Source organism: Hemitrygon akajei, chromosome 25 (assembly GCF_048418815.1).
Source record: "Hemitrygon akajei chromosome 25, sHemAka1.3, whole genome shotgun sequence".
Lineage (NCBI taxonomy): Eukaryota > Metazoa > Chordata > Chondrichthyes > Myliobatiformes > Dasyatidae > Hemitrygon > Hemitrygon akajei.
This window is the reverse complement of record NC_133148.1, coordinates 39,671,450-39,687,920: the sequence shown is the minus strand read 5'-3', so window position 1 is coordinate 39,687,920 and position 16,471 is coordinate 39,671,450. Positions and strand designations below refer to the sequence as shown.

General features: G+C 47.6%; 1 protein-coding gene across 1 annotated transcript in view; it reads right to left on the bottom strand.

The window, feature by feature from the left end:
* Positions 1-15,074, bottom strand: part of prkd2 (protein kinase D2) — a 136,718-nt gene extending 121,644 nt beyond the window's left edge. The window contains 1 exon segment of the mRNA XM_073029351.1: positions 14,610-15,074. Coding sequence (XP_072885452.1) covers positions 14,610-14,813 — 204 coding nt within the window. The 5' untranslated portion in view covers positions 14,814-15,074.
* Positions 15,075-16,471: the final 1,397 nt, after the last annotated feature.

Sequence of the window (16,471 nt, the reverse complement as noted above, 5' to 3'; positions counted from 1 at the left end):
TAGACACATCTGGCAAATCAAGATTATGCTGTTCCTTTGTAGTGCAATCTTTCTCATTCCCTGCAGCTCTACCGAACTTTAATCCAATTTGTCTCTGAACGCCGCAATGTTCTCAACAAAGCCATAACCAGTGACATTGGAGGTTCCTCAAGTCAACCCTCGATACTTCATCAACATGGGCTCCAGTCTTCGAACTTTCCAATAATGGGAATGGGTTTTCCTCATTTTTACCACACCTCAACTTGTCAAAGTTTAGTACACTTAATCAAACCACCTCACTGTCAACATCAACGCTAGGCCTCCAGCCTCCATTGGAGTCACCAGGCCTTCAACGTCCCCAATGGACTCAGAGGCTTGCCTCAGGACTTCCCAGCTTTGGGTTCGTTCTTTGGTACTGACTCCGGGACGAGACGATGGGACCACAAACTCCAGGCCTCAAACTTTGGAGGCTGATGACGGGACGTGGGAATCCAGGCCACTCCTGCCCTGGGGAACCTGCAACCTGCAGGGAAAGTGGGGGGAGCACTGGCCCTTATCCTCCCTGGCTGTATCCACCACGCTAGACAGCCACAGGGAAATCCCTTTAGCCAGAGGGTGGTGAATTTGTGGAACTTGTTGCCACTGGCAGCTGTGGAGGTGAGGTCATTGGGTGTATTTGACACAGAGCTTGATAGGTTCTTGATTGGACATGGCATCAAAGGTTACGGGGGAGAAGGCTGGGAACTGTGGTTGAGAAGGAGAGAGAGAAAAAAGGATTAGCTATGGTTAAATGGCGGAGCAGACTCGATGGGCCAGGTGTCCTAATTTTGCTCCTGTTTCTCGTGGTCTTTTGTCACACATCCACATTGCTGGGCTTCGAACTAGGCAGGCAACTGGGACTGACTCAGGTTGGTACAGAAACAGAGCGGCCTCTTTCCACACTGTATAACTATGACTCTATGACAGTGTATTTTTGAAACTAAAAAGAAACACTTTCACCCTGTTTCTGTTCTGAGGTGGTTGATTAGGCCTCGGTGGGAACCACAGACTCTTCTACAAGTGGGGCAGGAGACAACTGCATGTAGATAGAGAGAATGAGCTCCCACTGCTTGGCCTCGAGGATCTCCTCTGCCTGGATGGTCATGGGTCAGAGGTATCGAAGGGAATGGTGCTTTTCTTTTGAGGAGCTTGCTAGTAGAAAATGGGGTAGAGCTCCCAGTGCCTGGCCTAGAGGATCTCAATTATCTCCTTCGCCTCAGGTCATGGGTCAGAGGTAAACAGGTGTCAACGGGGATTTTGCTTTTCTTTTGGCAGCTTGCAGTCTTTTCGGACATTTACACTACACGCTGCATCCGCAAAGCAAACAGGACCCCACGCACCCCTCATACAATCTCTTCTCCCTCCTGCCGTCTGGGAAAAGGCACCGAAGCATTCGGGCTCTCACAACCAGATTATGTAACAGTTTCTTCCCCCAACCTATCAGACTCCTCAATACCCAGAGTCTGGACTGACTCCCTATTGCCCTATTGTCCTGTTTATTATTTATTGTAATGTTTTGTGCACTTTATGCAGTCCTGGGTAGGTCTGTAGTCTAGTGTAGTTTTTTTCTCTCTGTGCTGTTCTTTTACATAGTTCAGTCTAGTTTTTGTACTGTTTCATGTAGCACCAAGGTCCTGAAAAACGTTGTCTCGTTTTTACTGTGTACGGTACCAGCAATTATGGTCAAAATGACAATAAAAAGTGACTTGACTTTTCCTAATGACACTACAGATTTCATGGTGGCATAATGGTTAGAACATAAATACATATTACCCTATAATACAGGACCTTTGGTGCAAAATATGTGCTAACCTTTTAACCTACTCTAAGTTCAATCTAACCCTTCCTTCCCACAGAGCCTCCGTTTTGCTATCAACCATGTGCCTCTCTAAGAGTTTCTTAAATGCCCCTAATGAATCTGCCTCTACCACCACCACCCCCCACTCTGTAAAACAAACTTACCTCTGACGTCCCCCCCCCCATATTGTCCACCGATCACCTTAAAATTACCCCCCCCCCCCCGTCACAGCAACGTTAACGGTTTACAGCGCCAGTAACCCGGGATCAGCTGACGCCGTTCTCTGAAAGGAACTTGCACGTTTTCCCCGTGGATTTCCTCCGGGTGCTCCGGTTTCCTCCCACATCCCAAAGACGTGTGGGTTTGGCTTGCTTTAAGTTGTGGACATGCAACGCTGGCACCAGAAGGTTGGCGAGGCAGCACACATTCGGACTGTGCTGGTTGTTGAAGCAAGCCAAGAGTTTCTCTGTCTGTTTTGATTACTCCGTATACATGTGGCAAACAGATGTGACTAATTTTTAATGCTTTCTCACAGAGCAGTTTATTGGCCGTTGAACACTTTGGGACGTTGCGAAGTACTGCTCTCTCTTCTGCAGCGTCCGCGAATTAACTGACTCAGATTAAACACTAGCCCTGCTCTGTCTTTTTGAAGCCACGTGGCTCGTTTCTGTTGAAAATGCCTTACATACACTCTCACACAACATGGAAACATGTGTGTTTACTCAGTAAACGTATACAAGGCAGCACCCAGTGCACACATCCGTCAGTCACACTCACTCCCTTTCAGCTCAGCGTCTGTACGAACACAGGAGGTTGAAGTTCACATGCACATATCTCCCTATTACGACTCCAAGAAACAAAGAAACACGGCACTCCAGAGGAGGATATTTGGCTCCTTGTCTCTGTGCTAGTAGTTGCTGAAATTTTACAAATCAGCTAAGAATTCAGGATAATATTTCCAACACACAACTGTAAACGAGGACAAGTTGTTACTCCAGATCCCAAGCAGCACAAAACAAAAACACAATAAGATAAAGAACACAATAATACGAAAAAAAAGAACAAGTATAAATAAAGATGTACATAAGGTTGAAGGAGTACAGAGAAAATTTACAAGGATGTTGCCAGGTCTGGAGGACCCGAGTTATAAGGAAAGATTGAACAGGTTGGAATGTAGAAGATTAAGAGGAGATTTGATAGAGGTTTACAAAATTATAGAAACACCTACAGCACAATACAGGCCCTTCAGCCCACAATGCTGTGCTGAACCTGGATTTACTTTGTGACCTGAGTTCTGATCAGTTTAAACATCACAGCCAGGGCAATGACCAGTAAGTATTTGCTTGTTTGTCCATTGTGTGCCGTGTCATAAGGCATGGGCAATTATGGTTTTTCCATTACCATGATTGTTCTTGACAAATTTTACTACAGAAGTGGTTTGCCATTGCCTTCTTCTGGGCAGTGTCTTTACAAGACGGGTGACCCCCCCAGCCATTATCAATACTCTTCAGAGATTGTCTGCCTGGCGTCAGTGGTCACGTAACCAGGACTTGTGATCTGCACCGGCTGCTCATACGACCATCCACCACCTGCTCCCGTGGCTTCATGTGACCCTGATCGTGGGGCTAAACAGATGTTACTCCTTGCCCGAGGGTGACCTGCAGGCTAGCGGAGGGACGGAGTGACTTACGCCTCCTTTGATAGAGACGTATCTCCACCCTGCCACCCCATTTGTACCAGAGCTGGAAGCAAGGAAACTTCATCAACAGAAAAGTGCTAAGACTGGACAAAGACACCTGTTCCCTAAATTCTTTTCAGTCGAATGGCGTATCCTGGATTTAACTCTTGCCATTTACAACAAACATAGTTAAAATCCACTCCAGAGATTTGGAAGCAAGTTCAAAGGAATGATGTACCAGAGATCCCATTTAGAGTCAAAGAAAAGTGCAGCACAGAAACAGGCCCTTTGGTCCATCTAATCCAAGTTGAACCATTTGAATTGACTACTCTCATTGACCTGCACCTGGACCACAGCTCTGCATACCACTCCCACCCACGTACCTATCCAAACTTCTCTTAAACGTTAAAGTCGAGCTCACATGTGCCACTTCCACTGGCAGCTCATTCCACGCTCTCACCACCCTGAGTGAAGCAGCTTCCTCTCACATTCCCTTTAAACCTTTCACCCTTAACCCGTGACCTCCGGTTGTAGACCCAACCAACACGAGTGAAGAAAGCCTTCTTGCATTTACCCTACCTATACCCCTCACAATTTCGTACACCTCTATCAAATCTCCCCTTAATCTTCTCTGTTCCAAGGAATAAAGTTCTAAACTTTCCTGAAACTCAGGTCCTCCAGACCCAGCAACATCCTTGTAAATTTTCTCTATCTTCTTTCAAGCTTACTTATGGATTTTAAACCTTACATTCCCTATGTCCTTGTAGAGCTACTTCAGAGAAAAGCGGGGAGCTCCACCAGTATAACACACACAGGATGCCAGAGGATCTCAACAGACCGGACAGCATCTACCAGAGAGTCAACGTTTTGGGCAGAGACCCTTCATCAGGACTGATGACTGGCCAGTCCTCTCAGCCCAAGACATAGACTGTTTATTCCTCTCCATAGATGCTGCCTGACCTGCTGAGTTCCTCCAGCATTGTGTGCGTGTGCGTGTGGCTCTGGATTTCCAGCATCTGCAGAATCTCCTGCGTTTATGAATCGAAGCTCCCCCAGTATTGCCGCCAATGTTTAACTCTCAACAGGCCAACCCCAAAATAGATGACATAAAATAGTCTTTAATTTTTTTTTCTCGTTACCATTTTCAAAAACAGGATGAGTCTTGCAGATGTTGGAACTGGCATAAATAAATGCGAGAGTACATTTCTCTCGCGGGCATCCGTTTCAAACGAGTTGTTCAACAGAAATTCACATCAGCAAGGATAAAAGAGCTCTTCGGTTATCACAGCCAACACCTTTCTTTCGAATAACAATCCCAATAGGGGCACTTACACCACCGTCTTCTAAAAGAAACAAAGGAAAATCTCCACCCACGCTGGGACTCTGAAATAATGTGGAAACCTGAAATCACGTTCCTGATTTCAAATAATCACGGTTCCTCTTTCCACATTTACTGCCTTTCCTGCTGGTTTTTTAAAATAACATTTTCTAGTTTTCTTTATGGGACCTTGTCTACAAGCTCTATTACTTATATAACACAGTAGCAGGCTGGAGATTCAAACGACGCACACAAAATGCTGGTAGAGACCCTTCGTCAGGACCCGAAATGTCGACAGTGCTTCTCCTCATAGATGTTGCCTGGCCTGCTGTGTTCCACCAGCATTTTGTGTGTGTTATTTGAATTTCCAGCATCTGCAGATTTCCTCATGTTAGCAGGCTGGAGATATGTCTTTACCAAAGGAGGTGTAAGGCGCTCCTTCCCTCTGCTGGCCTGCAGGTCACCCCTGGACAAGGTGTAGCACCTACTGAGCCCCCGATCAGGGTCATGTGAAGCCACGGGGGCAGGTGGTGGATGGTCGTACGAGCAGCCGGTGCAGATCACAAGTCCTGATTATGTGACCACTGACGCCAGGCAGACAATCTCTGAAGAGTATTGATAATGGCTGGGGTCACCCATCTTGTAAAGACACTGCCCAGAAGAAGGCAACGGCCATCCACTTCCATTTGCCAAGAACAATTATGGTCATGAGACCGTGATTGCCCACGTCATTTGGCACGACACACAACGATGTTGATGAGGATCACAGTGGATTCCAGATAATTGGGAAACATCGGGACTGAAACATTTTGTCCCAATTAACTAGCTGCGCCAATTAGCCAAATCTTTAAAAAAATTCAAACTAACAGATTATGAATTTAAGTGAAATACAGAACAAATTAGAACATTACCACTGCCAAGACAGTACTACAAAACTGTGTATTAGTTCCTAATAGTTATCCACTGAGGAATTCACCCAGTTTATGCTGCCGTGTTCTTTTGTTTGACTGTAAAAGAACAAAATCAGCACAGACACCTAGTGCAGATAAGTTACTGCCTTGATTGCCTTCCTGAATGAAGCAGTCTTGTAATCCAACGATACGTTTCCTGGCAATCTGTGTAGTCACTTCCCCAAGTTCAGATGTGTCATCTTCATCGCTTTCCTTGTCTTCTCATCTCCAACCTTGGCGTTTCGACGCAATGTTTTTCACGATTGCTTCCTCCAAATCTTCACTTTCATTATAACATTCAAGATCACTGCCAATACCTTTCAGATTCCTCGTAGTTCCAAACTTGTTGAAGATCGGGTTGATTGCCCCAGCATGCACACCCAGGGTACAAATGCCGTGAAATTTCGATTTCAGCAGCAGCAGCACCACAGTACATTACAAAAGTGATAAACGGAGACTGAATCAGAATCAGGTGTTATACCACTGGCCAACATTGTGAAATTTGTTAACTTTGCAAAAGTACAACACAATATATAATAATGTGTTGTCCCTTTCTGTGCATTAGGCAACAGCGTTGCCATTTCTTTAGCATTTTGTCTGTTTTAAAAAAAAAAGATGAGGCCAAGTTGCTTGCTCAACATACAACCCAGCAGAGGCGGAAAGCAAACAAGGAGCCAGCTGGATTTGAACCTGGGACCACTTGCCTCAAAATTCACTGCTGATCCCACTACACCACCAGCCAACTATATACATAATAATAGAAATGAAACACACTAAATTACAGTTATTAATATATAAATAGTTAAATTAAATAAGTAGTGCAAAAACAGAAATGAAAAAGTTGTGAGGCAGTGTTCATGGGTTCAATGTCCGTTCAGAAGTCAGATGGCAGAGGGGAAGAAGCTGTTCCTGAATCGCTGAGTGTGTGTCTTCAGGTTCCTGTACCTCCTCCCTGATGGTAGCAATGAGAACAAGGCATGACCTGGGTGGTGGGGGTCCTTAATGATGGAGGCCGCCTTTTTGACACACGGCTCCTTGAAGATGCCCTGGATACCGCAGAGGCTGGTGCCCAAGATGGAGCTGACTGAGTTTACAACTCTCTGCAGCTTATTTCAACCCTGTCTACTCCTCCCCCATACCAGACAGTGATGCAGCCAGTTTGAATGCTCTCCATAGTACATCGGCAGAAACTTGCAAGTGTTTTATATGACATACCAAATCTCGTCAAACTCCTCATTTAAATTACGAGATGACAAGACAGGTTGATAGACTGGACATCCAGAGTCCTTCCCCTCCCCAGGAAATATCTGAAGTAAGGGAGTACAATTTCAAAGTGATTGTTGAAAATTATAAGGGGATGTTAAGGGTAGACTTCTTAAGATTTAATTTTTTTTTTAAGCACAGAGTGGTGGGCGCACTGTCCTGCCAGTGATGGTGGTTAAGAAATTCCTAACTGAGGGCTATGATAGTGGGGTGTATGAGGTGTCCTAGGAGGGGCAGCACTTCTACTGAGGGGGACTTGTTGTGTCCATTCACTCACTTTTGGTCCCCACCGGACTCTCAGCTCTCACCTGAGGCTCCCAGTGGCTGTTCGCATGCGACAGCGGCCACATCCCTGTACAGCGCTTCGACAGGCGGGCTAAGCCGGGTGAGGGTAGCCGGCGGCCTCATACCCCCGGGTGAGATGGGGACGTGCCAGTCTCCAACATGAGAAGTCAGCTCCGGCGGACTGGGCGGATGGGATCTACAGCGAGATCCAACAGCCGGGAAGGTGGATCTGTAACGCTCCGTGGACAGCGAAGGGCGTGACAAGGACAGGAGATGTCATGGGCATCCACGGCAACCATGGAAAACCCCAGTTTGTGATGTTTGTTCGTACCACTGGACCCGAACTCCTGAGCTCGAGGAGAGTGGAACTGCCCCAGGACAATGGCTCTTCCAAATTCTAAAAGTCTCCCGCACAGGTTTCCTGTCATCGTTGGACACGATGGGCAACTACCACCACGATATAAGTGAGAAGGGTTAGACTGATTCTACAGTAGGTTAAAAAGATGGCACAACATTGTGGGCTGAAGGGCCTGTACTGTGCCCTAGTGTTCTATGTTAATAAAGTATTAAGCATAATGACACTCGTGCAAGTTGAGGAAAGAAGAAAAAGGAATATAGCCCAAGGTGGTGTTAGGGGTTTTACAGGTCAAAGTTTAAAATGAATTTATGATCAAAGTACATATACATCACCATATACAACCATGCAGTTCATTTCCTGCTGGACATTCGCAGTAAATACAAGGAACACACAGGAATCGATGAAATACTGCACCCGGCAGGACAAACAACCAACGTGCAAAAAGTTTAGAAGAAGTCTAACTAGAAGTTTTGTAAGCTGCCCGCAACGCATCGCCACGGTTCACCGACACAACCTCAGACTCTCTAGGCTGGTTCAAGGACCTGCAGGCAGTGGGGAAGAAGCTGTTGTTGAACTTTGTGGTGAGAATAGTAAAAATCCGTGTTGGCGTAGAGAACCGGTGAGACCAAACTAAAACCAGTTCTCATCGTTATAGTTCTCACCATCAACAACTTTTAAAGCAACTGCCAGGTGCTACAATGCCACACACATAGATGTGCCTTAAAGGAGAAAGCACTGATAAAAAGCAAGATAAAGGTACTTTTTCATTTTTCTTAAGTAAAATATACAAAGTGCTGGAGGGATATCAATGGATGGTATCTATGGATGGGCGTCTGGTATGGGTTGGGTGAGGGGACTACCGCACACGATCAAAAGATGCTGCAGAAAGTTGCAAATTCAGACAGCTCCATCATAGGCACTATCTTCCGAAGTATCCAGGACATCCTCAAGGAGCGATGCCTCATTGAGGACCAACATCACCCAGGGCATGTCCTCTTCTCACTGCTACCATCGGGGAGGAGGCACACACTCAATGCCTCAGGAACAGCTTCTTCCCCCCGACCATCAGATTTCTGAATGGATACTGAACCCATGAACACGACCTCACTATCATTTGCATACACACACACACACTATATATACTTATTCAGTATCGCAATACACTGCTGCCGCAAAACGGCGAATTTCACAACACATACCGGTGATATAGAGAGAAATACAGCACAGAAACAGGCTCTTCAGCCCATCTAGTCCACGCCACACCATTTCAACTGCCTACTCCCATCATCCTGCACCGGGACCTCTCCCCTTCTTACCCCTACCGTCCATGTACCTATCCAAACTTCTCTTAAACATTGAGATTGTGCAAACATACACCATTTGTGCTGGCAGCCCGTTCCACACTCTCACCACCCTCTGAGTGAAGAGGTTTCCCCTCATGTTCCCCTTAAACTTTTCACCTTTCACCCTTAACCCATGACCTCCGGTTGCAGTCCCACCCAACCTCAGTGGAAAAAGCCTGCTTGCATTTACCCGATCTATACCACTCATAATTTTGTATACTTCTATCAAATCCCCCCTCAATCTTCTACATTCTACAGAATACAGTCCCAGCCTATTCAGTCTTCCCTTATAACTCAGGCTCTCCGACTTGGCAATATCCTTGTCAATTTTCTCGGTATTCCTTCAAACTAGTTTACATCCTTCCTGTAGGTTGGTGACCAAAACTGCATGCAACACTCCAAATTAGGCCTCACCAATGTCTTACACAACTTCAACATAACATCCCAACTCCTGTACTCAATACTTTGATTTACGAAGGCCAAGTTGCCAAATGCTTTCTTTATGACCCTGTCTACCTGTGACGCCACTTTCAATGAATTATGCAGCTGTATTCCCCAATCCCTTTGTCCCACCGCACTTAGTGTCCTACCGTTCACTGTGTAAGACTAAGACCTACCCTGCGTGGTCCTACTGAAGTGCAAAATCTCGCACATGTCTGCATTAAACTCCATCTGCCATTCCTTGGTCCTCCACAAGCCACGCTAGCCTTCTACATTGTCCACTACACCCTCAATCTTGGTGTCATCTGCAAATTTGCTGATCAAGTTAACACTGTTATCATATAAATGACAAACAACGAGGGACCCAGCACCGATCCCCGCGGCACCCCACTAGTCCCAGGCCTCCAGTCAGAGAGGCAACCCTCTACCACCACTCTCAGGCTTCTCCCACAAAGCCAATGTCCAATCCAATTTACTACCTCACCCCGAATGCCGAGCAACTGAACCTTCTTGACCAGCCTCCCATGTCAGATGCCTTACTGAAGCCCATGTCGACAACATCCTCTGCCTTGCCCTCATCCACTTTCCTGGTAACTTCCTCGAAACACTCTACAAGATTGGTTAGACTTGACCTACCATGCACAAATCCACGCTGACTATCCTTAATCAGTCCATGTCTATTCAAGTACTCACGTACCTTCCAGTTACTTTCAAGTCACTTTTATTGTCATTTCGACCATAATTGCTGGTACAGTACATAGTAAAAATGACGTTTTTTCAGGACCATGGTGTTACATGACACAGTACAAAAACTAGACTGAACTACGTAAAAGAACAGCACAGAGAGAAAAAAACTACACTAGACTACAGACCTACCCTGGACTGCATAAAGTGCACAGAAACAGTGCAGGCATTACAATAAATAATAAACAAGACAATAGGGCAGTAAGGTGTCAGTCCAGGCTCTGGGTATTGAGGAGTCTGATAGCTTGAGGGAAGAAACTGTTACATAGTCTGGTGGTGAGAGCCCGAATGCTTTGGAGCCTTTTCCCAGATGGCAGGAAGGAGAACAGTTTGTATGAGGGGTGCGTGGGGTCTTTCATAATGCTGTTTGCTTTGCGGATGCAGCGTGTAGTGTAAATGTCTGTGATGGTGGGAAGAGAGACCCCAATGATCTTCTCAGCTGACCTCACTATCCGCTGCAGAGTCTTGCAATCCAAGACGGTGCAATTTCCGAACCAGGCAGTGATGCAGCTGCTCAGGGTGCTCTCAATACAACCCCTGTAGAATGTGATGAGGATGGGGGGTGGGAGATGGACTTTCCTCGGCCTACTGCTGTCAGGCTCACTGGGCTATAATTACCTGGCTTACGTTTAGTGCCTTTTTTAAACAGCAGAACATTGGCTATCCTCCAATCACTGGTATCTCTCCCGTGACTTAAGCATCTCTGCTAGGGCCTCGGCAATTTCTGCACTTGCCTCCCGTAGGGTCTGAGGGAACACCTCATCAGGCCCTCATCATCCACTCTGATTTGCCTTAAGATGGCAAACAGCTCCTCCTCTGTGATCCGTACAGGGTCCATGGAGTTGATGCCACTTTGCTTCACTTCTAAAGACTCTGTGTCCAGCTCCTGAGTAAATACAGATGCAAAGAATTCACCTGGAGATCTCCCCATCTGTTTTGGCTCCACACATTCTGATCTTCCAGAGGACCAATTTTGTCCCTTGCAATCCTTTTGCTCTTAACATATCTGTAGAATCCCTTAGCATTCTCCTTCACCTTGTCTGCCAGAGCAACTTCATGCCTTCTTTCAGTCTTCCTGATATCTTTAAGTGTTCTCTTGAATTTCTTATCCTCCATAAGCACCTCATTTGTCCCTACCTGCCCATACCTGGTATTCACTCCCTTTTACTCTTAACCAAGGCTTCAGTTTCTCTTGAAAACCAAAGTTCCCTACACCTGTTGTCTTTACCTTTTATTCTGACAGACAGGTAAAGTTTTGTACTCTCAAAATTTTGTTTTTTTAAGGCCTCCTGCTTACCAAGCACACCTTTGCCAGAAAACAAGCCTGTCCCAAACCACACCTGCCAAATTATTTCAGATAACATCAAAATTGGCATTTCTCCCATTTAGAATCTCAACCCACAATCCAGACATATCTTTTGCAAATTTATTTTGAAACTAATGGTATTGTGATCACTAGGTGCAAAGTGTTTGCCCACACAAGCTTCTGTCACCTGCCCTGTCTCATTCCCCAATAGCAGGTGCAGCAACACACGCTCGCTCGTTGGGACTTCTACACACTGATGAAGGAAACTTTCCTGAACACATTTAACAAACTCTATCCTTCTAGCCCTTTTACCGTATGGGAGTCCCAGTCAATATATAGAAAGTTAAAACCACCTACTATAACAACCTTATGCTTCTTGCAACAGTCTGTGAGCTCTTTATAATTTTTTCTCTAAATCCCTAGGACTTTTGGATGGTCTGTGACATAGCCCCATTAATGTGATTATATTTTTCCTTTCTTCTCACTTCCACCCATAACATCTCACTAGTTGAGTTCTCCAGTCCGTCCTGACCGAGCACTGCCGTGACATTTTCCCTGAACTAGTGACGCCACCCCTCCTCCTTCAATCTCTCCCTCTCGTTCACGTCTAAAACAACAGAACCCCGGAATACCGAGCTGCCAGTCCTACCCCCTCTACAACTAAATCTCACTAATGTCTACAATGTCACGTCCAGGTGTTGATCCATGCCCTGAGTTCGCCTGCCTTTCCTATGATGCTTCTTGCATTGAAATATTCGCAGCTCAGGACGCTAGTCGCACCATGCTCGACCTTTTGATTTCCGACTTTGTCTGAGGTCTTACCAACATCTGCCTCCACAGCCTCTCCACTAACTGTTCTGGCACCCTGGCCCCCATCCCCCTGCAACTCTGCTTTAAACCCCACCGTGCGGCATTAACAAACCTTCCCGCTAGGATATTAGTCTCCTGCAAACCATCCCTTCTGTACAGGTCCCACCTTCCCTGGAAGAGAGCCCAATGATCCAAAAATCTTATGCTCTTCCCCCCCACCCCCCCACACCAACTCCCTAGCCACGTATTGAACTGTATAATCTTCCTAGTTCTGGCCTCACTGGCACATGGCACAGGTAGCAACCCTGAGATCACAACCCTGGAGGTCCTGTCCTTCAACTTAGCACCTAACTCCATGAACTCCCCATGCAGAACCTCGTCACTCGTTCTCCCCACGTCCACAACCTCTGGCTCTTCACCCTCGCACTTGAGGATGCTGAGGATTTGATTGGAGATGTCCCAGGTCATGGCAACATACCATCCGGGAATCTCGTCCTGGGCCACAGAACCTCCCGTCCGTTCCCCTAACTAACGAGTCCACTGCCGCCACAGCGTGCCTCTTCCCTTCTGAGTCACAGAGGCAGACTCGGTGCCAGAGACCCCACCACTGTGACTTCCCTCTGTCAGGTCACCCCACCCCTGACAGTATCCACGGGGATGGAGAAGGGGGTTGGCCACAGGGGCACTCTGCACTGGTTCCTTAACCCCTTCCCCTTGCTGGCTGCCACCCAGTCTCCTGTGTCCCGGACCTTGGGTCTAACCTATCTATCACCCCCTCAGCCTCCCGAATGATCCGCAGTTCATCCAGTTCCCGCTACAGCTCCTTACTGCCGATTGTTAGAAGCTGCAGCTGGATGCATTTCTCGCAGTTGTAGTCATCAGGGCCTTCCTGCATCCCACAGGCGGGGCTCTCAACCGTCCTGCCCGTCATCTCTACTGTCCAAGCTCAGCACCTGATCCTGGTGAAGGTTTGGGCCGAGACCTTGCGTGACAGACCCGCTGCAGCTTCCTCCAGCATTTGGTGTGTGCTGGCCCGGACTTCCAGCGTCTCCCGCCTGTGTTAGTTTTCTTACGTTAAAAGGATCTGCGTGTACTCTTTGGAAGATCTGATGGAATTTGTTACTATTGTGCGCCTTAAGTTATCTTTCGAGGTTTTTTTTTAGCGGTACAGCGCGCTGTAGGCCCTTCCCGCCCACCAATCCCCCGAATTATCCAAACAGGGTACAACGGCATCTGAATCTACTCGGTGGTCTTTGGGCTGTGGGAGGAACCGGGGATCCCGGGGGAAAACCCACGCACTGGAGGCCAGGACTGCGCCGGGATTCGCCCCCCGCCCCCCGGCATTCCCTTTCTAAAGTTACTGTTCGATCTGCTCCTGTCACCCCCTTTGCAAGCACCGTACTTCAGAACATAACACAAAGCTTCAATGGATTTTTACATCCATCTAAAAATCAGCATAGAGGGTTCAAATCTTCAGCCCAAAACCGACGCGGAATGGGCGCCCACGTAACCATTCACCTCACGGACCCACATTCTGGGTTTTAATTGATTCTGTCTCCAACTTCCCGTCCCACTCAGGATTAACCCTTGCACTGACTGAAAATGCAACTTCTCAACTCGCACCATCAATCCAGAGAAGAGCGCGAAAAGCTCACCGGCATTGAAATATCCTTTTAAGCAGATTTCAAGCAAAGATACTTTTTTAAAAAAATGGATTATACTGGAGAGCATCAAGATCCCCGATTCCTCGGCGTTGACGGGGCGAGATTTTTCCGAGTAACACTCTCAAACTGCTGGGGGGAACTCAGCAGGTCAGGCAGCATCTACGGGGAGGAATAACCAGCCGACGTTTCGGGCCGAGACCCTTCATCAGGACTGGCTGGTGCACCTATCGTTGCGAATCCTAATCCTAAACGAGCTGAATTTAACGTAATCGCACATAAGTAGCCGAACATGGAAAATCTGGTTGTAACCAACACACAAACAAACGGCGTACACACAGTTTACACACATCGTCCTTTGTGTTACCGAGTGACAGGAACGGATTGAAAGTAGATGCAAGATCAAACCTTCCGTAACAAGCTCATGAGGACAGACTGCGTTCAAACAACCCGCCGGAGCAAAACAAGATCCCAAAACACTTTTCTGGGGAGTAAATTACACAAACCAGAAACTTTTCTGAAAGTCACACGCAAAACTTTTTGTCCACCCTGACAAATCCCTGCATTTCAATACAACGTCCGGTTTAGACGCATCAAACTTTACTGTCAAGGCTAAGCCAATACAGGCGGTCTTACCTTCTGGTCCACGATGGAGCAAGCAAGCTCTTTGACTCTAGCCAAACTGTTGTCCGTGCTGATTGGGAGCAGCACTGATTCCCTGGTGAGCCCTAACTGGATTGTGAACGAGGTGCCCCCGCAGCTTGACGGACAGGGGCTGTTCAGCCCTGATCCCGAGCAAGGAGAGGGGCTGGCGGGGCAGACACCAGGTACGGAGCTCATCCCCTGGAGACCACCCCCTCCAAGTGCAGGGGACTGTAGAGAGAGAGAGAGAGAGGGGGGGGTGAACAAAGAGAAAAGGAGTTGGAAAGCCGGTGGGAGCCCCCCTCGCTGCCCGCACCAGCTTCAAACTACATCAGAACAAACTTCTCTTTGCAAGCACTCTCACCGCTGCTAGCAAATACACTCTGTGTTGATGATTTAAGCAACAAAATGGCGTCAAATATAAAAACAGGAAACACCCTGTCAGTCACCCTACCCTCCTCTGAGTTCTACATTAATTTATGACCTCATTGAGCAGGATGGGGCCAGAGGATGCGTGTGACTGACGTGGCTTCAGCGAATCAGAAGTTCGCTTCTCAGGTGTAGCGGCGAATCAGCGACTGGTGGGGGCGGGACTTGGGGTTAACTCTCTCTCTCTCTCTCTCTCTCTCACTTTTTTTGAGCCTTTCGACGGGTTTGTTTGAGACCGGCTTAATCAGGCAAAGAATCTCTGTCCTCGCATCAGGGAGAACTCACCGCGGCTGCCTTTCATCATTGGGCTGGGCTGGGCTGAGATAAACCACTGTCTCTTCTAACAAGTTTGAGTTCCAGTATTTGTGATTTTAAAACATAACCCCGCATTCAAGTTATTCACGTGCAGTACTCCCTCTCCTATTGTCCAACCTTCTTCTGAAAGGACCCCCATTCTCCGATACCCCACTTGATCTTTGACTGGCCGGGTTTGTGATAACAAGCCTCTCAAGATGGCGTGGTGCGGGTCTGTAATAAAAGTTCAGTCCTGAAAAAGGGTCCCGGCCCGAAACGTCGACTCCATGGACGCTGCCCGACCTGCTGAGTTCCCTCCAGCATTTTATGCCAGCTGTCCTGCAGTAATGCGAACAGAAGTTGCCACACCGAGTTACGGTGCATCGGGATAGGATGCCTCGATGTCAAATGTGACAACTTTCTCCCCACTCCTGAGGTAGTAGAGTAGAACTTTCTTGGTTGTGGCCTCAGTGTGCTTGGACCAGGACAGGATGCTGGGGATCTATGGGAGATGATGCCCTCTTGAGGTAGTGCCTCCTGTAGAGGGCACGGAGGGTGCGGGCGAATGTGTCCACTACTCTCTGGGCATTTGAACTTCCGTCCGGGACCAGGCTACTTTCAACAGTTCGTCTGTCGAGGTTTGTGAGGAGCATTTGGTGGCAATACACAAGGTTGTCAAAGCCAGGGGAGGGAGTGGGGATAAGCTCCCAACGGCCTGCACCTTAAGCAGCCTCTAACAAGCAGGTCCAGCTCCCGGCCTTCCCGTGTGGCCCAGCGGAACTGTTTCCACTGACAGGAGAAAGGGCAAAGGCGGGTTACATTGTAAAACCAGTCGCTTCAGGCTGATGGGGCTCATCAGTTGTGGTTGGCAGCTCATTAAGGAGAAGGAAAGCTTTGATCTCAAAGCACCTCTGCCTTGCGGCTGCACCCACTCACAAGGAAGGGTTCGGGAGTAAACACCAAGGGAAAATCTGGAGCTGGAGTGCCTAAGGTTGAGTTCGATGCTGACTGGCAACTCCGCTGGTGCTAAACTGGATCGGTCTCTGTCGTTGCTTTGGGTTCAGCAGATGCGTGGAGAGGGGGAGCCCGCTACGTGGGCAACCATATCGCACAGCCCTGACCTGTGTATTACA